The following is a 24,999-nucleotide window of genomic DNA, read 5'->3' as shown; positions in this document are numbered from 1 at the left end:
GTTCACGCACCACAGGGTGCTAAATATATTCTTTCACTGAAATAATCAGCATGATGATTACCTTTTCTGATTAATATAAACTAAATTTTAACTTAAAAATTTTCTGGAGAGAAGTAACACAAGATGTTAAAAACAAACAACAGCTCTCTATAGTGAGTAACTTAGTTTCATGGGTTATAAAGAGAGTGAAGTACAAGTGACAAAGAAACCTAATAAACCAGATATAAAAGGAAACCACTTGCCTTTGCCAGAGTAAGCTATAATTTGATTCCTGTACAAGGCACAGGAAGGGCAAGTATTTTGACTCCTTCTTATGGTGAGTAGTGTTACACAATAATATATATCAAAAAGCCATTTTTCAGAGACGCAAGGTATCCCTGAAACATATCTACAGAACATAACACAGAAATTGGAACTAATCAATCAACACTTATGTGCACATATGGAAGTAAAATTCAAGGGAAATGAAGTAGGCGGGAGCAGGGAGGAGGCGATGGGTGAATTCGCACCTAACGGGTACAATGCACTCTAACTAACTGAAGGGCACACTTGTAACTTCAACTCAAACTGTACAAAGCAAATTATGTAACCAAAACATATGTACCCCATAAAATTCAGGAAAAAAAAAGAACATAACACAAAAGGATACTTTTTCTTTAACCTCAAACACTCTATGTTTTATATAAATCTAGGAACACACTCAGAGTGACTATCACCAGAAAAGTTCCCTACATTCTGCAAAAACAACAAATCATGGACAAAGCAATATATAGGTGGTCCCCTGGTTACAGACAAGATACATTCCTGAGAATGTCTTTATGTTGGATTTGTTTGTATCTTGGATCCCTGATGAACATATATGCTAACAATAATAATAATAGTAACAATACTATAATGGCTCATATGTGGTAATAACAATAAATACTTTGATAGTAAGTTACAGAAATTATTACAAGAAATTATTAATTTTTTAAATTCAAACAAACAGAACATAAAAACAAACTCATACAAAAAGTTTAGAAAGGAAGCAGGAGAAATTTCAAAAAGAATATTAAAAGTTCACACTCACTTAATGTTGCATCAATGCTAGGCTAATAAGAATATTATGCTTATTTTGATCTTCTAACCAAATCAATAACATTTTCATTTCAATAATTAACCTACTATGTTGCTTAGTAATAACTGATGCTTTCATTGGAACACTGCCTTTCACATGTTCCACTATTCTCACTTTATAATTGTTCCAACAGTCAAGCAACTGAAGCCTAATGCTTTCTCAATCAATGATGGCTTCTGGCTTTCTCTGAACGTTTAATTATTTCTACTTCCATTTCCATTGTAATAACCTTCTTTGCTGCAAGCTCACCTGGACTTGCAGTGAACTTTTGCTTTGGAGGCATGGTAAGTGTGAACACACACTCATAAAATCAAATAAAAAAGTTAAGACAAAAATGATCCTGTGAGCAAGTGACCGTATAAACAATGAGACTAGCCGCTAGCGTAGAGATGCTGTGTCAACAAACCACTTACGTCATGTGGGTTTGTTTACATGCGTGGAAGAAACTAGTTCCCGAATTATTAATTTAATTATTACTATAAATTATCCTCATGGGGAACCTTGGGAGCCTGTTCATAAGTACAGAATGCTATAAGTCTGGTCATCCGTAACCCGGGGACTGCCTACGTTTTCATGCCCTTATAAATTATACCAAAAGACCCTCCCCAAAATAACGGAAGCAAGGTTATGTGGAGAGTTTTTGCTAGTTTGCCCTTCACTCCCAAACAGGCCAACTCACTGAAGATACAGAAGTGTATAAAGGTAATTTCGTCTGACATCATTCTTCAGCCACTAGGTTTTCCAAGTCTCGGGTTTATAAATCTATAAAACCACAGGGCTATGGAATATAAATAAAATTTGACCCTAAATAATCTTTTCCTTTACCATTGCTGACATTCTTCAAAACTCTAGATCTTTTTTCTCAACATAATGAAAAGTTAGCAGAAGGCTCATCCACAACTGTCAGAATATCACTGTCTCACTGTCAATAAAATAGGTGCCATAAAACAATCATTGTGCTCCTGGTGGAAGTGTCCAAGTAGAAACATAACACATAAAAGGATGATCAATGTTGAAATTTTCCTAATTTGAGGTAGAGGAGGAGGAAGTCAACAGCTATTTCAAGAGTTAAGAGGCTGCCTTTTATTGAACTGTCATCCTACCTCTCTAATAGGCAGACAGTGGAGACATTTAAAGTGCATTACCTTTAGGAGGAAAATACGACTTGCTTTCAGCTTTGTGAGGCCAGTCTACCACGAGAGGTCCAAACCTGCGAAAGCTGGCAGTGATCTCATCTACAAAACAAAGAAGGAATCTTAGCAAAAGAGAAAAAATATTGCAATCAGAATAGCACAAAACATGTCTTTTTATTGAAAAAAAACAGAGGCCTATTTTCTAAAGCATTTTTACAGAAGTCAAACCTACTAAGTGAAATACCATTGCTTGGGTATATATTTGGTTATTCACTTTTAACCGTACAAAGTGTATTTCTAACTATAATTCATTTCCTTTTACTGCCAATAAACCTAACATAAAGAATTTGGAAGAAAAAAATCTGATATTAGCTAAGGTGACCTCTATGTCAAAGAAAACGAAAATTTTAAAAATAGGAATGTTCTCCGATTTTAGAAAAAAAGCAAGGTACAGAAAATATTTAAAATATGGTTCACTTATATGGAATGTCTAAGATTATTTTAGAAATAGATATGATTCTCTTAGTAAGTAATAGGGGCAACAAAAAGTGATAAGGAAATGTAATGTTAAGAGCCAATGGTCTCTTTCTCCCAAACCTATGTACTACACACTTTATGTAGAAAATGAATCAAAAATTATAGCTCAGTAGAGTTATCTTCTCTTTCTGACTTTTGACTCAAAATAGAAGGTTATAACCTGGTTCCTAGGTTTAGGTTACCACTCTCTCAGCCATGATCAAAAATTTATCTTATCGAGGCTCTCCCGAATCTAAGAATACATAATTTATCTTAAAGAAAAAATCTCATCAAGAGATGAGATTAACACAAATATGAAAACGTCTGGAGGAAAATGAGTCTCTAGCTATGTACAACTTTAAGGTAGTACGTCTAAAATAAAACTACTTTTAGAGACTTTTCTTCTCTCACCATGAAAACAATGAAAATCATGGTAAATTACAGAAATGTCATAGTGAGAATGACACTGGCAAAATAGGTCTGTTTGTAATAGAGTATTTTTATAGCACACACAAAGCATACTGAAACTAGATTTCTTCTTTCCCTTAAGTTACCTTTGTCACAATTTCATTTCATTCATCCATTCAACGAACTATAGACCTACTATGTACTAAAATGAATTCTTTCTTTCTAATTTTTTTTAGACAGGGTCTTGTTCTGTCGCCTAGGCTGGAGTACAGTGGCAAGATCATAGCTCATTGCAGCCTCAAACTCCTGGGTTCAAGTGATCTTTCTGCCTCATCCTCCTGAGTGCTTGGACTATAGGTGTGCACCACCACACTTAGCTAATTTTTGAAATTTACTTTGTAGAGATAAGGTCTTGCTATGTGGCTGCCTAGGCCAGTCTTAAACTCTGGTCCCAAATGATCCTCCCACTTTGGCCTCCCAAAATGCTGGGATTATGGGCGTTAGCCATGGTGCCCAGCCCAAAATGAATATTTTCACTGGCTTTAGGCATAAGTGAAAATTCATTTTTAGACTGGTAGTATCTCAAATATATTATTAAGAAAAATTCTAATTTATCTTCATTCTTTTAAAGGTAAGAGGGAGATTATATTTTTCATTAATAGGTATTTATATTAAAATGTGAGATGGTATGGTATAATGGACATAAGCAAAAGCTCTGGAATCAGATCTACTTTAAGTTCTAACTACACCGATGGCTCTACAACCCTGGAGAAATTATTTCTCTCTGATCCTCAGTTTCCTTCTCTACAAAATAGAGACGGTAGGATATACCTTATAAAACAGCTATGAGGATTAAATGAGATAATGCAGTATGAAGTGCTTAGCACAATAATGAAGACATAGTAAGAGTTTAAGTATTAGCTCTCATTATTTTAAAATTTACCCCCAAATTATTAACTAGGAAATGGGAAGCTGTTGGGAGACTGCTAGGTTGCCACATACGAACAACAGACCTGAGGTGTGTCATCTATTACTTGCTCATCTATCAAATAGCCTCACCTCCTACATACTAAGATACAAATGTCCTAAAGCTGACTTGGAGAGATGTGGCAGGGTCAGACCACACAAAGAACAAATACAGCCTTTGTAAAGTCATTAATGAATGCATACTACCTTCATCGATATCAGGAGGAAGGCCTCCAACAAACACCTTTCTAGAGTAGCGTTCCACTCGTTCCCCATTTTGACAGCGAGTGGGAGAACTTAAGCCAGATGACAAGGCCTGATCACTGTGGCTGTCGTCCAGGAAGGCATCTTCAAAGGGAAAGAGAGAAGATCGACCTGAAACAAATGTGGGAGTTTCCATAATTAAAATCACTTTCCTACATAATAGATACTTTATTAGAAGGTCAAAGTACAGAGTGAAGCATACAGAAAAAGATACGAGCTATGACTTTTTCCAATAGGATAAGCAACTGAAGATTACCAGGTCTAGACAAGTTTATACCATCATTTTCATGTAAGGGTACGTACAGCACTGAGATGATTAGATTGATATCTAAGGAAGAAGCATCAAAACTGCAGCTGTTTTCCTTGCTAAAAGTCACTACATTTTACTCATATAGTCCCTATCACAGCTGCTAGGAGTATATTCAGCAGTTATTTTCCCTTTCTTCAGTCATTTCTTAAAATAAATGGAAAAAGTAATCTCTTTTCTTTTTCCAGAGTCCAATTCACACATGGAGAAAAAGTAATCTCTATTCACAGATTTTTATCTGTTCTTTATGGTGACCTTAGAGGTTCAGTTCTGAAGACTGGTCCTGATAGCTAAGAGAATATTAAACTGATGTCAGAGGCTGATAACTTCTCTTCTGATAGCAGAGCTAAAAATCATCGATTTTCCTTGTCATCCCAAGCTATTCTAATTTGGAAATAAACATCTGCAATAGTAAAGGGCAAAGCCAGTAAATGAAAACTGGTTGGGGGTAGTTTTTGTCTTTGAGACAGAGTCTCACTATGTTGCCGGGCTACAGTGCCATGGCATCAGCCTAGCTCACAGCAACCCCAAACTCCTGGGCTCAAGCAATCCTCCTGCCTCAGCCTCCTGAGTAACTGTGACTACAGACGCTCGCCACAACGCCTGGCTAATTTTTTTGTTTCTATTTTTAGTTGCCTGACTAATTTTTTCTATTTTTAGTAGAGACAGGGTCTCGCTCTTGCTCAGGCTGGTTTCTAACTCCAAACCTCAAGTGATCCTCCCACCTTGGCTTCCCAGAGTGGTAGGATTACAGGTGTGAGCCACCGCACTCAGTCAGTAAATGAAAACATAAATTGACATACAGGAGTATAAATGTAGATGCGGTTATGATATCTTAACCCTACTAATCTAGGCTGTATTTTTATATCACTCAGAAACATATAAATAGAAACAAAAAAAATTATTTTCATTTTAACTCTATGGCCAAATAAAGTTTGTAGAACACACGTGCCTACCAACTCTACATGACTATCAAGAAAGATACCAGCAGTCGGAGTCTGTTAATAAATATAACAAAATAATGCCATTTGGCATTACAAAATAAAATCTAAATATACAATCAAATTTATTTCCTGTTTGAGTGAGTTCCTGGTAAAACTTTCCACTAGGTTCCACTCTAAAACTTAACCGTCTTGAACACTCTAACTTTTGAAAAAAATAAAACTTTCCCTTCTAAAATAAATTCATATACTCTTCACAAAAAAGAGAACGGTATCTTCACCATTTAGTCTATCCTGTCTATATTTCCCTGAAACCTAGGTTCTATGTCACAATGACCTACTCTCTAAAACAGAATATAAATAGCCTTAGGAAAAAAATACTGAGCATTTCTTTTACAAAAAAAAAAAAAAAGTTACTAATATAACTGTTTATTTTATGAACAACCCAGGTGGTATAAGAAAGGCATTGTTTTGATGTTGGGAGTTAATAAATAAAAGAACCAAAGAATTTTTTGTCCAGCTATTCCCAGCTTAGCTACAAAGAAATAGAACAAAATTTGTCACCTCATGCCACCTATCTTTTTTAGCCTGGCAGGAAGTTAATTCTCATTCTTGATGTTTGTTTTGATCACTAGGGGTAAAAGAAATAGATCTGCAGCAACTATAGGCAAAAGGAGCTTCCCAGAGACATCAAGAGACATTCTCCACAGCTGACAGGTTAGCTTTTTGTGTAGTCCACACTCAGTGAACTACATGCCTACTAGGTGTCAGGCACATGCATAAATCAGCATTTCCCACAGAATGTTCCTATCCCTACCTCTTAACTTCAATACTTATAACATTAGATATCCAGAAAACAAGTATGGGGATGGGGAAACGAAATAATTTGGGAAATACTGCATACTTTATACCCTTCCCAGAGATTCCAATTTACATTAGAAAATGAAAGGCAACAAAATCTTGCAGTAAAGAAACATTAACTTATTCCAGCACTAGCCAGATGTTAAAGGAATACTTTACATACAAAAGTCAGTGGAAAACACTTGAGGAAATATTTATGCATGTTTCAGGAACACCAAACAAACAAGATACTTCCTGCCAAAGCAATCATAGTTTGGTGGGGGAGACAGGAAGGACATAAATAATTATAAAACAGAAAGATAAGTACTAAGAATACTAGACTAAATGATACAACAGCACAACTTACTGCCTTTCAGGAGATGGGGGTGGGGTGGGGGTGGGGTGGAGACCTTTAGAATGATTTCAACAAAAGGGTGATTTTGAGCAGAATCGTGTGAAAGTTTCCGAGGTAAAGAACAAGAATTCACAGAGAAAGTACACTCAAAACAACTTTTGCTATCTCCCTCTAAACCTGCTCCTTCTCTAGCATTCCCTAAAATAAAAATGACTATTATTCACACTGGATTCAATCTAGAAATCTAGGACTCATCCTTGACATTTCCCTTTCTCTTATACTCCATGTCAATATATCTCTCACTAAGTCCTGCCAATTCAAGCTCCAAAATAAATCTTTCATTCAGTTCTCTCCATCTCTAGCTCTAAGATCCTGGTCCAGGCCAACATCATTTCTCCCCATGCTGCTAAAAATATAAGCTGGAACACAATACACAGATATGAGAATGGTAAGAGACATGACCATGTCCTAAGAAATTGAGACCTTTCCTACTGCTTTTATTTGCTCAAGGATTATGTTCTATACTCTATATTACAAAAGCAATAGAAAATTTTCCCACATTTCAAATTTAAGATTCTAATACTGGATATTTGGGAATTATACTCACTTCATAGAGCTATGATATTCCCATCTAATCCATCTTCTGTCCTGTTAGAAAGACTTCTCTAAGATACCTCTGACCATGTTATTTTCTTGCCCAGAATTCTACAATAACTTCTATTACTTCCACCAGCAATTTGAATCCAAGGAGAGGGGGGATGGGGTGAGCATCTGAAGAAATCCGTGCCCATCCAGATGAGAGATGAGGAAGTCTTAAACCAGAGCAGTGAAGGAGGAGAAGCAGCACATGTTCAAGACATTCTGGAACAAAAAGAACTTTCTGCACAGCCAACATAACCACAGCTTCCTCAGAGTATTTTGGCAAAGAATATAAAAGCAAGAGTTGTAAAAATTTGGAAAGTTTTACAAATTGGTTATGAGTACTTAAGAAATTTCCCAAGGTTTTAAAACCAAACCTCTGTCTTAGTATTTAGAGTACTACAGACTTTATCAATAAAGTTATCCTTGGAAATGAAACTGCTAAGAATTAACACATAAATGATGTCTATCTTACTGTGGGTAAGACTTAAGAATATTGGCCTCATAGCCCAATCCCCAGATCTACTAATCTGAATCTGTGGAGGTCAGGCTTGAAAATCTGCACTTTTCACAAATTTCCCCATTGGTTTCTACATTCAAGTTTAAGAACCACTTAAATGGACATTATCTGTCTGCAGCAGGCAGCCACTGAAAGAGATATTTAGTGGGAAATGGGTGGAGCCTTGGGAAATAGCCAAGTTCAATCAAGTGAAGTAAAGTATATCCTTAGGACTAGGATGTAAAATCTATAATCTAATCAACTTTAATATAACATGATTGCTTGAAGTACTAGAGGAACAAAAAGTTAATCTGCAGGAAGCATTTGAAAGACAGAATTATTGAGTAAGAACCTTCGGTGTTTACCAAGTGTAGACCAACAGGAAATAGGAAGACTTTATCATATTAGGTAGCATAGTCCTCTGTGGGACAGAATGGTTCATCTAATGTTGCCATAGCCTGAAAACCATTTTTTTTTGTTTCTCTCTGCTCTAATTATAAGCTCCTGAATTACTATTCTATTAATGAATTTTTCACTTTACCATTGTGAAGGGATAACACTTGAACTAACAAATAATCACCCATTTTATCTCTATACACATCCATCTGCATGATAAGTCAAAGCATTGGTATTCTGATTTCTCCAGTGATCCCTTGTGAGATTGGTAATCATGCATTCATTTGGTTGGCATAAATCTATCCCAAAGACAAATCATCCCTGTGAAGACGTAAAATTTTAGTTCCTGGACATGTATTATTGTTAATAGAAACTGAAACTTTTAAGAGGCTGCTCCTAAATTGTGCCCCATGAAAAGTTTGCTTTAGTAACTAGCATCTCTCTGGCATATTTCTTTTCTTTAAGGGAAACATTCCCTTAAATGTTTTAAGCAAGCCATGTTAGTTACCAAAAATTATATTCTTATGGGCAGAAAACATAAATCTGCTTTAGAACCTCATGATATCAATACTTCCACATAAAATATTTACAGTCAACATTTCAACAGAAGCAAGAGACAGGCTTTTCAACTGCTGCTACTTGGTCATTTGGCTTTCCACCAATGGTCTGGTTCTCTGGTATCTGTATAGTTTCAATCACTATTCAGAATGTAGGTTTTTGTCCAGTAACTGGGCAAATAATCTCGGAATGTGGAGATGACTCAAAACTAAACAAGCCTTGTAAGAAAAGTGCCAAACAGGAGACTTGCAAAGCATTATTAGCTAAGCAAGGAAAGCTTATCGAAGATAATTCCTCCCCAGTAATTTCCCTTTCCTATATAATAAATGATGGAAAACCAAAAGACTGCTGGCTATGCTGCGCTGCCAAAGCTACTCAAACCTCACCTCTGAGCTTCCACCTGAGCCTCTGCCATCACTCTAGCAGCTCTGGGGCATTTCTGGTCCAACACTTCCATTCTAAACCTGACCTTTTTCATTTTAGTCTTGCAAGTAGCTCAGCAATCAGTCACTTTGGGGGTTTAAGAAAAATGGATTATAAGGCATGACTTCCTCAAAAAAAAATTCTCTAGAAGTCAAGATAGGTTCCAACCTAGGCTCCAGTCTGATTTTGGACAAGATATTTCACTTATCTGTATCTCATTTTCATAATGAGAGAGCTGGACTAGATGAAAGGCTTTCAGATCTCTCGGACAGCAGAAACCCTTTTATTATGCAGAAATCTTACATAATAAAAATAGATCGCGCCTGTAATCCTAGCACTCTGGGAGGCCGAGGCGGGAGGATCGGTCAAGGTCAGGTGTTCAAGACCAGCCTGAGCAAGAGCGAGACCCCGTCTCTACTAAAAATAGAAAAAAATTGTCTGGACAACTAAAAATATATATAGAAAAAGTTAGCTGGGCATGGTGGCACATGCCTGTAGTCCCAGCTACTCGGGAGGCTAAGGCAGGAGGATCGCTTAAGCCCAGGAGTTTGAGGTTGCTGTGAGCTAGGCTGACGCCACGGCACTCTTGCCCGGGCAACAGAGCGAGACTCTGTCTCAAAAAATAAATAAATAAATAAAAAATAAATAAAAATAGATCTTGCTTCATATTAATATGTGGTATATCTTAGGCATCACAAACTCAATGTGTTTACAAGTGAACTCTTGATATCTATTCTAAACCTATCCTAATCATTATCATCTCTTACCTAGACTACTGACATCACCTCCTAAGCGACAACCTACTTCTCTACTCACTCTACTCGAACAGCAGCCAAAGTACTCTTTTAAAAACATAAATCTGATCACTTGACTCTGCTTTAAAACTTCAAAGATTTCCTCTTGTACTTGGACCAAATTCAAAATCTCTGCCAGGAGTCAAAGTCCGGCAAGATCAGATACCCTTTCCTTCCTCCAAACTCATCTTAAGATACCCTCCCCCCTCACCCACCAAGCTTCAGCCATTCTAGGCTCCACTTACTTCCTCAAAGTAAGCCCTTTCTTGCTTCAAGTCTTTTAAAATACATATAACAATTTTATTGAAATATAATTCACATATCATACATTTCACCCATTTCACCCATTAGCAGTCACTCTCCATTTTCCCCCAACTTCTGTGCCCTAGGCAACCGTTAATCTTCTTTCTGTCTCAACAGATTTGCCTATTCTGGACATTTTATATAAATGGTATCATATAATATATGACTTTTGTGACTGGCTGCTTTCACTTAGTATAATGTTTTCAAGGTTTATCTATGTCGTAGCATGCAACAGTACTATGCCTCCAGCCTTTTACACATGTAGCTTCTTCCACATTCCCCTTTTAAAATAGCTGTCTCATGATGTCTGAAATTTCCTTTAAAATATTCCAAGGGAAAAGGGGGGAGGGAATATATGAAACAAGATTGGTGGCTGGCCTGATGGCTCATGCCTGTGATCCTAGCACTCTGGGAGGCCGAGCAGGAGGATTGCTTGAGCTCAGGTGTTCGAGACCAGCCTCAGCAAGAGCAAGATCCCGTCTCCACTAAAGATAGAAAGAAATTAGCCAGGCCACTAAAAATAGAAAAACTTAGTCAGGCGTGGTGGTGCATGCCTGTAATCCCAGCTACTCAGGAGGCTGAGGCAGGAGGATCACTTGAGCCCAGGAGTTTGAGGTTGCCGTGAGCTAGGCTGACGTCACGGCACTGTAGGCCCAGTGACAGAGCGAGGCTCTGTCTCAAAAAAAACAAAACAAAACAAAAAAAGATTGGCAAAAATGCTGATAATCATTGAAATTGAGTGATGGGTATATCAGGATTTGTTAAACTATTCTATATTTGTGTGTTTAAAACTTTCCTTAATAAAAAAAATGTTTTAAAGATAGTCTCTCCATCCTTTCAATTTCAGTTTAAATATCACCTCTTCAGAGGTGACCTCCCTACCTTAGAGGGGGTCCCCTATTCTTTCTGCCTAGTATTTATGACAACTTTTAAGTTTCATTTATCTACTGTTTCTCTCTCCCACTAGTGTGAACACCAAGCAAAATCAGAGATGATGTCTGGAGGCTAGCACAGTGTAGGCATGCAAACACTTAATGAAATTTGAGTGAAAGGCCCAGAATCCTTCCTTCATTCTTTCTTTTGGTCCCTATTTCCCACAAGTGATCTTATTCCTCTATTTTCTGTGCTCAAATTTTCCTATTACTATAAACAGTAACATTTTCAGATATTATAACCATGAACACTAAGAAAATTCTCCAACTCATGTCCATGTTTTACTCCAGAACCATCCATGCCTTTACACATGCAAGCTCATACAACTGGGTTTGACTTAGCAAGATGACATGTATGTATCATGGTCTCACTGGAATAGCTGATCTCTCTTCCCTTGAGTAGGCTTTTTGACAGAAAGATTCAACCTCATCTCAGTACACAAGTGTGTTTTTTTTGTTTGTTTGTTTGTTTTTTTGTGAGACAGAGTCTCGCTTTGTTGTCCGGGCTAAATTGAGTGCCGTGGCGTCAGCCTAGCTCACAGCAACCTCAAACTCCTGGGCTTAAGCAATCCTACTGCCTCAGCCTCCTGAGTAGCTGGGACTACAGGCATGTGCCACCATGCCTGGCTAATTTTTTGTATATGTATTTTTAGTTGGCCAGATAATTTCTTTCTATTTTTAGTAGAGATGGGGTCTCGCTCTTGCTCAGGCTGGTCTCGAACTCCTTACCTCGAGCAATCCACCCGCCTCGGCCTCCCAGAGTGCTAGGATTACAGGTGTGAGCCACCACGCCCAGCCCACAGGTGTGTTTTATTTGACTTTGGAACTTTTATTTATCAATTAAGTTATCCATTAATACCAACAGATTTTTTTATCCATTAATACCAATACATTTATAAAAGTAACTCCAATCATTCTTTGTGTTTGCTTATTTGCATTGTTTAAAAGGATCTTTTATATTCTCCTTATTCCTCTATAGCTAGGAAATTTTGTTAAACATCAAGAATACTGGCATAGCAAACATATCTACTTATGGACAAGAGTCTCACATAAAAACTCATACTCATGTGAAATGAAAAACACAACACACAGGAAATGTATAGGCAGAAATCTTGTATGACACTACCTGGTAGACTACTTTATAACAGGGATTGCAGCCGTATAGGAGAACACATGTTAAAGCTTGTCAAAGGCAAACTACTCCTGAAGGAAAAGGTTAAGATTCTTTAGTATGATTATTAACCCACAAGTCAAACCAAGATTTGTCTCTACAGGAACAAAATAAAAATAGATATTAATCGGAAATATAATTGGATATTTTGAAACTTTACCTTTCACATCTAACTCTTCTCCTTCCCTACTACTGCTGCTACAGTATGATAAGCACTTCTAATACTCCCATCCAAGCCTTCAGCTGATGCCCAAGTTCTCTCCTGCTTTCATTACTTGTATCATAAAACCCTCTTTTCTAAGTCCTGACATATCTGTGTTCAGGAGTCTCACCTTTTGCTTCAAAAACCATTCACTAAGGCAGCACAGACCACCTCACTGCCAGCTTCTCCTCTCCAGCTGGCCCCACTGCATACATCAGGGACATATGCTCCAAGCATCTGGTCATGCCAATCTCACTTCTAAGCTTTCTTCCAAGTTGAAACACATACTAGAATGCCTCGCTTCCCACTCCTTGTCCATGATCCAAATAGGTCCTGAAATTCTACCTATTTCAGGAACCTTTTCCAGGTTTATGAGGAGGAGTGTAAGGTTCTACTGGCCAAATTCTTGCCGATAGAACTTGCAACTTTCACATATATTCTCTTTATTTCTATACCAACATATTTACATAGTACAAAGAATAAGTCATAGCTAAACTTCTATTCTTAATCATAGGTAAAGTTACATTAGCAAGTTTATTTTTTATGCTTTTTGGTAAAGTCTAATGTTAACTGGAAGAAAGAGATCAAGCATCAATTTAATCCCTGATCACATGAATAAATGAGCATGAGGAAATCTGCCAGTTCACCAAATTATACTATGCAGCGTTGGTCCAGATGAATATATCTCAAGGAATGAGTGTTCTGGATATGAGGCACACACCACCCCCCAATCCCATATGGCTATGTCACTACATTTAAGGAAGATGATTTTTCTTCTTTTTTAGCACTGGGAATGGAAGACTAAATAAAAGCATGGACCAAACATTTTCTGTCTGTTCTTCCTTCATTACAGAAAGCCAGCATTCAGTCTTTTAGTGTGCTTGCTTTCTCACACACTCACACATACTCTGTTTTGTCATTCTCTTCTTTGTCTACAACTATCAAACTGCAGACTTATAGACAGCTCGGACCAAGTCACTGTAGTCAGTATTTAGCATAACACTTGATACAAAGAAGATCATGGCTTTTGAAAACAAAGTCAGGCTGGGCAGTGTGGCTCATGCCTGTAATCCCAGTGCTTTGAAAGGCCAAGGCAGGAGGATCACTTGAGCCCAGGAGTTCCCAGGAGTTTGAGACCAGGCTGGGCAACATAGCAAGACCTCATTTCTACAAAAAATAAGAAAAAAAAATTAGCTGGATGTGGTGCCTATAAGCCCTACCTACTCAGGTAGCTAAGGTGGATCACTTGAGCCCAAGAGTTTGAGGTTACACTGAGCCAAGACTGTGCCTCCAACGTGGGTGACAGCAAGACACTGTCTCTAAAAATACATAAATAAAGTCAAACCTTACAAATAGATACAGAGAAGGTAACTTGGAAAAAGAATTTTTTTTTTCAGGAGCTTAGAAACTATAGGTGATTTTATTCTTGATGTCTACTATTTAACATACTACTACTTATAAAAATAAAATAATGTTTAAAAATATGATGCAAAACTCTGCTTTGAATAGATGTGGGGTGTTGTTTCAAAATAATTCTAATCAAGCATTTAACAGGGGCTCACTGTACTTAGGGCACAGCATTAGGCACAAGAAACAACTGGCTTCAAAGAACTTATCTCCACTTGAATCAGAACATACAGAAAAGACAGAACGTAAGACAGGAAAAGCAGAGGAAAACACTGTCTACAAGGCCACTGGACAGGCTTTCCGGAAAGGGTTAAGGTTTGAACTAATGAAATAAGGACAGGCCTTAGATAAGTAGATGAGAAGAAGGAAAGGTGGCCAGTACTTGCAATGGCCAGAGAGTGGGAAAGCACATGATGCTCAGGAGAAGATGAGGTGGCAGAAATGAAGATAATGAGGCTTGTGAAACAGGGAAAGGCCAGATCATGAGATCATGCGGACACTGAATTGAGAATAAGGGTGACACAGACAAAGTGGTGTTTCAGAAAGACGAAGCTGGCCAGAAGCAGATGGTGTGGAGAGAAGGCAATACTGTGGCCCTAAAGGGAAGACATGTTCTCCAACCAGCCCACCCACCTGCCTCAGGGCCCATGTTCTCTACTCAGTAGAGACTGGGAATGGTCTGTCCCTGCTCCTGGCTGTTGTTGGCCCTGAGACTGTATGCCACTTTCCAGCCCCACTCACAGTCTCAGGATGGTATGACATCTTTCCACCACAGTGTCAGTAATATTTACTTCAAGGGACTTATTTTGGTTAACATACTCAGATGGACTTACGGTCAACCATGGTCTGAAAATATTACACGGAAAGTTCCAGAAATTAAGAATTCACAAGTTTAAATTCCTCACCATTCTGAGTGGCATATAGCACTGTCCCATGCTTTTACCCAGGACTCGAATCATATCTTTGTCCAGTACATCCACATCGTATAGTCGTCCTTCAGCATCAGAGAGATTGCTGCTGGGACCACTCCCCTTCCCCCATGAGAATACCAAAATTGGCTGATCTTCAAGTTCCTTATAACAAATTGCATAGCACTGCCATATGCTGCATCATGACATTTCAGACAGTGCCAAACAACATGTATGACGTGGTCCCATAAGAATATACCAGAGCTGAAAAACTGCTATTGCCTAGCTACATTGTAGCCATCATAATGATATAGCACAATGTGTTACTCATGTGGTTTTGGCGATGCTGATATAAACAAACCTACTGGGCTACCAAACAACTTCAACCTGGGTGTGGATGCAGATGACATTGAGAAGGTCCCAGAGGTGGTTTATGAGGAATTGACTAACGGGTTGTGGAACTGATATAGGAAGGCATAGCTGAAGAAGAGTCAAGAGAAAAAGAAACTGGAGAAGAACCCCAAGAAAATTCGTAGGGAGTTAAGGAGAAGCTTTTGCAGACCTGAATAAGCTCCTTAAAAAGTTTGAAAACATGGACCCCAATACTGAAACACATTCATTAATAGAAAGGAATGTCCATGGTGTATTATCTGCTCACAAGAAAATTTATGTAGAAAATAGGAAAAAAGCGAGCAAACTACCATGGACATATTTCTGAAAAGAGTGACACCTCCCTCCTCTAACAGAGCCTCAGGCAGGTCCTTCAGGAGGTATTAAAGAAAGCAGCATTGCTATCATAGGAGATGACAGCTCCAGGTGTGTTATTGCCCCTGAAGATCTTCCAGTGGGACAAAATGTTGAGTTGGAAGACTGTGATATTGATAATCCTGATCCCATGTAGGACTAGGCTAACATGTCTGTCTGTATCTTAGTTGTTGATAAAAAAAAAAAGTTTAAAAACGTAAAAAAATGTTAAAAAAATTTTTAACTAGAAAAAGCTTATAGAATAAGGATATAAAGAAAGAATATTTCTCTACAACTGTACAATGTGTTTGTTTTAAGCACTGTTGTTACAAAAGAGTCAAAAAGTAAAAAAAAAAAAAAAAAAGATGAAGCTGTAGAAATGGAACACTAGAAATGCAAGCAGTAGAAATGAGAGGGACGAGGCCTGAGAAATGAGAGGCGAAATATTGATAAAATCTGGTGATGGACTAGTACAAGAGAAGAGAAAAGGCCAGTCTCTGCTGACTATTCTCCAGATGGTGACTATTTTTAATGTAAAATGGTCCATTCCTTACTCTTTCCTGATAGTGATCATTTTTTCTAGCAATATGAAAAAAAAGTATGGTACAAAGTGATTTTTAATAACATTTCTAGACTTCCACTTTTTAAAATTTGAAAATATGAAAGGCAAAAAAATTTAATGGTATTTATTACCATGGTTGAAAAATAATCAACTACACAAATGCTTTCCACATAATGTTGAAAAGCAAAAAAAGACTATATGATTTCACCATACATAATTTAGGTTCTGCCAATATTCATTCATTCAACAAATATTTACTGTGGAGTGAATAAAATACTATAAATTTAATATCATCATCTTCTCTTCATGACTCAACTACAAAGTCACAGACAGCCTAATAATGAACGGTAAACATAAGAAAATAAGAAACCAAAAGATACAGATTCTGATCTTGACTCTGGCTTAAACTTGAGATCACACAGCAAGTAAATTACTTCATCTCCCCCAGCTTCTATAAATGAGCACCAAAGTAGCTTTGTGGAATGCTTTTAATTTACATGGATAGGTTTTACTGTCTCCTCTTTTTTTTTTTTTTTTAACTAGAACTGCACTAAAACTCTGAAGTTGAACAAGATTGGTTTTATTACTTCTTAATTTACAGATGAGGATATCTAAGTAATAAGGTAGTAATTACAAACTAGGTGTTTGACCCTAAATCCCATACTCTTTCCACTGTATCAGGCTTCTCCTAGTTACTTCATAAATTACTTGAAAAAATTACAGATATGGGAAATGCTGTAGGAAGGTTACAGCATTACACAAATGAAAGTTAAATTATTTTGTTTGGGTGTGACCAAGAGAGAATGCAGGTTTTATGGGAACCAAAGCCTGTTTGGGGAAAGGGAGGTGTCTTAGAAAAAGAACACAAAAATTAGGTAAAGACTTTGGAAGGGGCCCATGCAAGTGAGGGGCCCTGAAACTTAAGCTTCATTTAGCTTCAGGGTAAATCTGCCACTGGATATAACAGAAAAAAATTCACCAGCCAACCTAATAAGATCAAGGCTTGCCCTTCAAAACCTAACCTCTGCTTTCTAAGTAGTATGAAAAAAATACAGTGGATACAGGGCAGAAAAATACATATACTTGATCTTAATTTCCTTACTTTCATTGACAATAAGCCATACAACAAAAACGTCCAGGTAGAAATAGTCTTTGCCATATCTTTTTTAGGATTAAAAGAACAAATTACAAACTATAACAAAAAGTAATTAAAATGAAAGTGATAGAATTATTTTGCTAAAATAATTAAGCTAGAACATTATACCATACAATAATTATTGTTTTATACACACACAGGAATAAACATACACACACACTCATATTGACTCACAATCTGGCAAGCAAAAGAGCTCATTAAAAAAAAAAAAAAAATTTACCTCGTCTCCGCCCATAGCTCCTGGCTGCATGTAAACACAGAAGAAAACCATGGGTATTTGTATCAAAGTGGTGAATTTATAAATAAAAAAATATTCACACAAACCTTTTCTAAGTATTCTCAGAATTATTTAATTAATCTGGAGATACTGTCCAACTTGACTGAAAACATTTTTTTTAAAAAAACCTTTATGAAGTACAAGCTAAATCACAATCTTAAAGGAAAATTCAACTGGATATGGCAGCCACTGGAACAGATACGATGGGTGCTTAAGTTTCATAAGTCTTATAAGGATTTATACTGAGGCCTATTATCTCTATCAGATAAATAGCGTTTTTTAAAGTTCTGATTTATAAACATGTATACTTTATCTTACCACCAGACATTACTCAAAGAAAAAACCATTCATCCTAAGTAACTAAAAATTGTAGCATGTGGTGGTCATTCTGAATTTCTTACTACACACACACATACACACACACACTTCATAAATAGATTCCCCTGAAAAAATGTACAGAAATTTTATGTTAATACAATTAGCTCTTGCTTTACAGAATGTGTTTCAGTATAATTTTCAGTGAAGTTTCTCTTATTCTCTCCATTTACTTTCCATTCAATATTGCAGATGGGAAAAAACAGTATCTTTTCCGTCTATAAAATGAACTGAAAAAATAGAATAAGATTAAGGTACTGGATCCATCTCAAGCCATATTTAGTAATAGAGTGCTTTGAAGGTTTTCTTCCTTTTCAAAACTCAAGGCCTAAGAACGCATTGTTACAATGTTTAAGAGAACTAGACTGTGGTACCATGTATCTCTGGGAGATCCTGTCATCTAAAATGATTTTCAGAGTGAAAAGTTTCTCAAATTTGAAACCTCAGGTTCTATAAAAATAAATGAGAACTCTAATCCATTTTTAAAGCATGAAATGTCATACAACTAGCTTATACTGAAAAAGGAGGATAATTTGTGGTTATATTTACAGTATAAGATAGTAAGCATCAAAGAAAACTATAATATTTCTCCCCTTGGAAAAGAGTTCAGACTTTTCAGCCAGATAGTTGAAATATCACTTGGCCAATCTCATCTATTATTTTCCACTTTTCCTTAGACATCAAACTTGCCCTTTCCTCCACACCTTTAACCTCTTCCCTTTCCCATTACTCAAATATTAAAAAGGATTATCCAGCTCAAGCTCCAGTTTTCCTCGGACCCCTCCTGTACCTACAACCCTCAATGAAAAAGAAATCTCTTCTGAATTTACATAGCTATTACTGTTTACATCATTAACAAATGGAGATGCATTCCAAAAAACAATTTAAGGGACTTCTATGTTTTTCATTATTTGGAACCCTGGAATTCATCTCCTCACATAAAGTATAATAATGGTAGTTAGTTTCCTAGCTTGGGCTCAAAACAATTTGCTTCATCCATAATAATATGGACGAATTAATACTAACAGACAACACTTTAAAAGAGATGAAATAAGTTTTGACATGCTATCACTTGTCTTTGTTCCTTCTTCTCAACCCCAATAATGTCATGCTGCCTGATACCCCACTGAAAAATATCTACTGAGAAAGAAAATAAAACACTTTGTATTTCAAAATTACTCATTTCTCTCCCAAACAACAAATTCCATTTTTTCCATTAAATCTGATTTCTACCCAGATACTCAATGAAAAAGAATCTGATTGTGATACTAAGGTACAAATGACTCACTGGACCTTAACACCCCTAAAGGATAAATGAGAATGCTGTTCACTCAAGTCTTCAACTGCTAAACATTCAGGTAATATAGAATATTAAGTGAGTAGATCTAGACAGGCTTGGAAGTGGAGAGGAATATGTTAAATTGGGGAGAGGGAAGGGGAGAAAAGTTGCAAAAGATCTATCTGGGAGTTTTTATCAAAGTTTCCTTAAACAGTTCATGAGTTTTATAGATTGTTCTCTTTTTCCATTTCTGAACAAAGACTGTAAATTGATTCATGACAGCCTGAGGACTCTGATATTAGGGACACAGGACGGCATATGGAATAGGCAGCCAATACAAAGTAGTGATCTGAGATGCTTAAATTTGTTTTCATCATTCATTGTGGAATTTATTATGTATTACCTTGGCCCTGATTTCAGGATTTTATCTATGATCCCTATGGTGATTATTATTATAGAGCTAAAACTTAGTGAGTGTTTACTAAGTGCCAGGAACAGTTCAAAATGCTTTACACAGGTATTAATATCATTTCATATACCCCACAACATTATGACATAAGTATTATTATTAGCCTCTTTTTGCAGATGAGGAAAATGGGACACAGGTTAAGTATCTCGTCCAAAATCACATAGCTAGGGAGTATATACTCTTAAATTCCTAAGGGGCAAGGTCTATATCCTGTACTCTAATACTCTTTAATGCACTTCGCAGAATGCTTTAGACCAAGCTGGTACGCACAAATATGGCTTGTTAGCTGAGTGCACAATCAAAGGAAGGAGGACTATATGCCTTGATAGCCTTTAGAATGTAGGCCAACTCTGTTAGTGGTTTAAAATTTGATCAAATTGTTCACGAGGGCTGCATGCAAATAGTTTAATTAGAGTGAAATTCTTCCCTTACAGAAAGGTAATAAAATAAACACCAAGGAGACATATTTGGGTGTACAGTAGTGGTGCTTTCCCCTGGGAACAAATATGACTTTTGAACAAGAAAGAATACTGAGTATATAAATTCACATAAGCCAGAACAAAATGATCCCACATTTTTAAGAGTAATGTGACTAATTCGTCTTTATAACATACTATGCTAAGATGGATTTATACCAGATATAACGAAATATAATATTCTTTCAAAGTTCTATCCACTTCCTACAAAAACTTTAATTTTCAATTAATGATTACCATCCTTAAAAATAGAATTCCTTTACTGTTATGTATATATTAGAGAATTTAGATCTCATAAAAATTACATCTAATTATTAGAAGTCAGGGGAGTGTTACCCTTGGCTAGGGATACTAAACAGAGGGGAGCCTAAGGAGGGCTTCTGGGGTACTGGTAACGTTTTGGTCTTGATCCAACAACTGGTTCCATGGGTGTGCTCAATTTGTGATACTACATTGAGCTATATATTTATTAAACATATATTTATGATTTGTGCACTGTTTAGTATGTATGTTATACTTGATTAGTTAAATAAAAATAAAACACTACAAATACTTTAGTTTGGTTCACTGGTTATAAAATTAATGCAGAAAATCCAAAGCATAGCTCAGATTTGTAGCTTTTAAATCATAAACTTGAATAATACAAAATTTTTAAAAAATTAGACTTGTTTTAGATCTATCAGAATAAATATTAAAAGGTACATGTATTTTCTAGGGAAGGAGAGTTATGCCAAAATAAACTTGCATGGTCAGTGACTAGTAAGCACTCTCAAGTTAATGGTATGGGGCTTTGTTGGGCATATGAGGCAACACTGAAATGGATCATCTGCTACCCGTTATGGTTTGGTCCACAATAGGTTTTAAATGACTGTACTCTTACACATGTGATTCCCCAAGGGAAGGGAATGTTATGATCTCATTCATTTTTTTTTAAGACTTTATATTTTTAGAGCACTTTTACGTTCACAGACAATTGAAGGTACAGAGATTTCTTTCTTTCTTTTTTTTTTTTTTAAGAGACACTATGAGTCGCCCAGGCTAGATTTGAATTCCAGGGCTCAAGTGATCCTCCCACCTCAGCCTCCTGAGTAGCTAAGACTACAGGCCAGAGATTTCTTATATATCCCCTAAACCTACACATGCATAGCCTCCTCAGTTATCAACATCCCCTTCGGGAGTGGTATATTTGTTACAACTGATGAACCTACATCAATACATCATAATCACACAAAGTCCATAGTCTACTGTTGGTGTTGTACATTCTATGGGTTTCCACAAATGTGTAATGACATGTATCCACTATTATAGTATCATATAGAGTAGTTTCACTAAAAAGTCCTCTGTGCTCCACCTTTTATCCCTCCCTCCCTCTCCCTTAAACCCTGATCTTGATACTGTCTCCAGTTTCGCCTTTTCCAGATGCCATATAGTTCGAATCATACAGTATGGAACCTTTTCAAACTGGCTTCTTTTACTTAGTACTATGCATTTAAGGTTCCTTCATGTCTTTTCATGGCTTGATAGCTCATTTATTTTTAGTGCTGAATAATATTCCATTATTTGGATATACCAGCGTTTACCCATTCACCTATGAAGAACATTTTGGTTGCTTCCAAGTTTTGGCAATTATTAATAAAGCTACTATGAGCATCCATGTGCAGGTTTTTGTGCGGACATATGTTTTTAACTCCTTTGTGTAAATACCAAAGAGTGCAACTACTGAATCATATGGTAAAAGTATGTTTAATTTCGTAAGAAATTGCCAAACTGCTGATCTGATGTTTAAATCTAAACTATTTCTTCTGCTACATGGATTCATCTGAATTTGAGGAAGTCTCTCTAAGCAAAGTAATATCATATACAGATTCCACCATAGAGGCTGAAAAAATGAGAGAGAAAAAAAAGAAAGGAAGAGAAAAGAAGTAAAAAAGGGAGAGAGAGGGGTAGGTAGGTAGATAGAGACAGATATTTTCTCTACTGTTAATCAAAGCAGCACACACCATTTTAAAAACTTAGGCAGAGCCTCTGGAATGCTGTGTCTGATGAAAAAGGAATAAAGTGAGGAAGGGAGAGAATGGTGTAGGTAGGTAGGTAGAGATCAACATTCACTCTATTGTGGATCAAAGCTGCATCATTTTTCCCCTTTTAAATTTTTTATTTTTAATTATTATGGGTACATAATAGTTGTGTATACTTATAGGGTAAGCATGCACCATTTTTAAAACCTAGGTAGAACCCCTGGGATGTTGTGCCTGATGAAAAAAATGAAGATCCAAAGACCTCAGTACAACATTTTATTAACTGGCATGAAAATATTTATCAAGACTATTAAAAGTCACTGTATGGACAAATTGTTACTTAATTACTTTCCCTGTAATAAAATCAGTTTTTAAAAAACACCTCACAGACTTGTTGAATCACCATTTCAGTAGTGGTTATATTCAGACATCTAATGTTTCCTTTCAGCTTCCATCTAGGCATTAGTCATGGAAACAATTCCATCTAACATGGGTTAAGATCTTAAAGTTGGGACCAAGTCCTCTTTTTCTTCATTATATTGTAAATTCCCAAACAGCAAGAATGATGGGGTTTGTACAGGTAAGATAATTTTAGCCCAATGATTCTCAAACCAGGGAAGATCAATTTCTCCATAAACAATATGAACGTAGCAGGTAAAAATGATGCTTGAAGGGGTGGGATACATTTTCATCCTGCTGCATTCACATTAGGTATCTGGATGTTTTTAAACTCCCTCTTTCTTCCCTTTTCTCTTTGACTCTTATCCATTTTTCTCAGGAAAATCTTCTTTCCATTGCATTTCAAAGCTAGAAAACACTAATGACTAACAAGCATAATACTAGCATTACTTAGAGACTTTATATAAATGAGAAGGAATACCATCATAAAGTAAAATAATGTAACCTGATAATTTATCATGCTCCAGACACAATATGCTAAGTGCTTATCATGTCTCATCTAACTCCCAAAGCAACTATCATTTTATACATTTCCAGAGGGGCAAACCAAGGTCAAGACAAAATGATTGGCCCAAGATTATCAGCTACTAAGCTGCAGAACTGGGACTGAATCCAGATTTAGTCTGGCTCTAAAGCACTTACTCTTTTTTTTTTAAGTTGAGATACTATTTACATTCAATAAAATTCATCTACTTTAAGCACATAGCTCAATTTCGGTAATTTTATACAGTCATATAACCACCACCATTATAATCAATTATAAAACCTTAAAAAATTTCCTTGTGCCCTTTTGCAGTTGATTCCCTCCCTTAACCCATGGCTCCTGGCAACCATTAATCTCCCTCTTGTACCACCAGTTTTGTGTGCCTTTTCTACAAATCTACAGTTTCAAATTAATGCAATCAATGTGTTTGACTTCCTTCACTTACCAGAATGTTTTTGAGATTTATCCATGTTATTACATGGATAAATATTTTGTTTCTTTTTATTGCTGAGCAGTATTTCATAGTATGGATACACTACATTTTATCCATTCACCAGTTGGTGAACATTTGAAAAACCCTTACTCTTAACCACTAAGATTGAAGAATCAGTACTGCAAACCTATAAAGACCTTGAAAATATCCAGCAACTCTCTTCAGAATCTCCACAAATTTCATCATCCCATTTTTTAGCAGCACAATCCAAGGTTGGTTTAAAAAAAGCAATTTAAAAAAAAGAAACCTCTCACCCAAATTTTCTTTTTGTTTTACTTCATTATTACTACTACAACACTATTGTTTTCCATCAATCATTCGCTTACAATTGTTATTTTATGAATTAAAATACAGGGATACCTCAGAGATATTTCAGGTTTGGGTTCTAAAACACTGTAATAAAGCAAGTGTCACAATAAAGTGAGTCACACAAATATTTTGGTTTCCCAGCACATACAAAAGTTATATTTACATTATACTGAAGTCTATTAAGTGTGTAGCAGCATTATCTAAAAAACAATGTACATACCTTAATTAAATAATACTTTATTTCTAAAAAAAAGCTAATGATCATCTGAACCTTCAATGAGTTCTAATTTTTTGCTGGTGGAGGGTCTTATCTCGATGTTCATGGCTGCTGACTTATTATTGGGGTGATGGTTGCTGAAGGTTGGGGTGGCTGTGACTTCTTAAAATGAGACAACAATGAAGTTTGCCACATTGATTGACTCTTCCTTTCATGAACGATTTCCCTGTGCCATGTGATGCTGCTTGATAGCATTTTACCCACAAGACTTCTTTCAAAATTAGAGTCCATTCTCTCAAACCCTGCAGCTGTTTTATCAACTAAGCTTATGTAACAGTCTAAATCCTTTGTTGTCATTTCAGCAATGTTCTCAGCATCTTTACAGGGAATAGATTCCATCTCAGGAAACTACTCTCTGTAGTTCATTGCCCATTTCCATCCACTATTATTCTTCCCATCTTGTCCAAAATATAAGTTCAAGACTTCACCATATCACCTTGCATCGTCCACCCACACCTAGTATTAAGTTACTTTCTAAACTACATATACCATATTGCCTTGAGGGGAAAGAAAGAATACAAGGGAAAGCACAGCACAGTCCC

At 36.5% G+C, this 24,999-nt stretch overlaps 1 protein-coding gene across 1 annotated transcript in view; it reads right to left on the bottom strand.

Moving 5' to 3' along the window:
* The window catches only part of CPEB3 (cytoplasmic polyadenylation element binding protein 3), a 185,768-nt gene that overhangs the window by 70,684 nt on the left and 90,085 nt on the right, over window positions 1-24,999 (bottom strand). Inside the window, exons 5-6 of the mRNA XM_045567810.1 lie at window positions 4,348-4,515; window positions 2,263-2,352 (exon numbers count right to left, since the gene is read on the bottom strand). Coding sequence (XP_045423766.1) covers window positions 2,263-2,352; window positions 4,348-4,515 — 258 coding nt within the window. The remainder of the gene's footprint in view (window positions 1-2,262; window positions 2,353-4,347; window positions 4,516-24,999) is intronic.

The sequence above is a fragment of the Lemur catta genome, chromosome 14 (assembly GCF_020740605.2).
Source record: "Lemur catta isolate mLemCat1 chromosome 14, mLemCat1.pri, whole genome shotgun sequence".
Classification (NCBI taxonomy): Eukaryota; Metazoa; Chordata; class Mammalia; order Primates; family Lemuridae; genus Lemur; species Lemur catta.
Note: the sequence above shows the minus strand (reverse complement) of the source record. Positions and strands in the feature narration are given on the sequence as shown.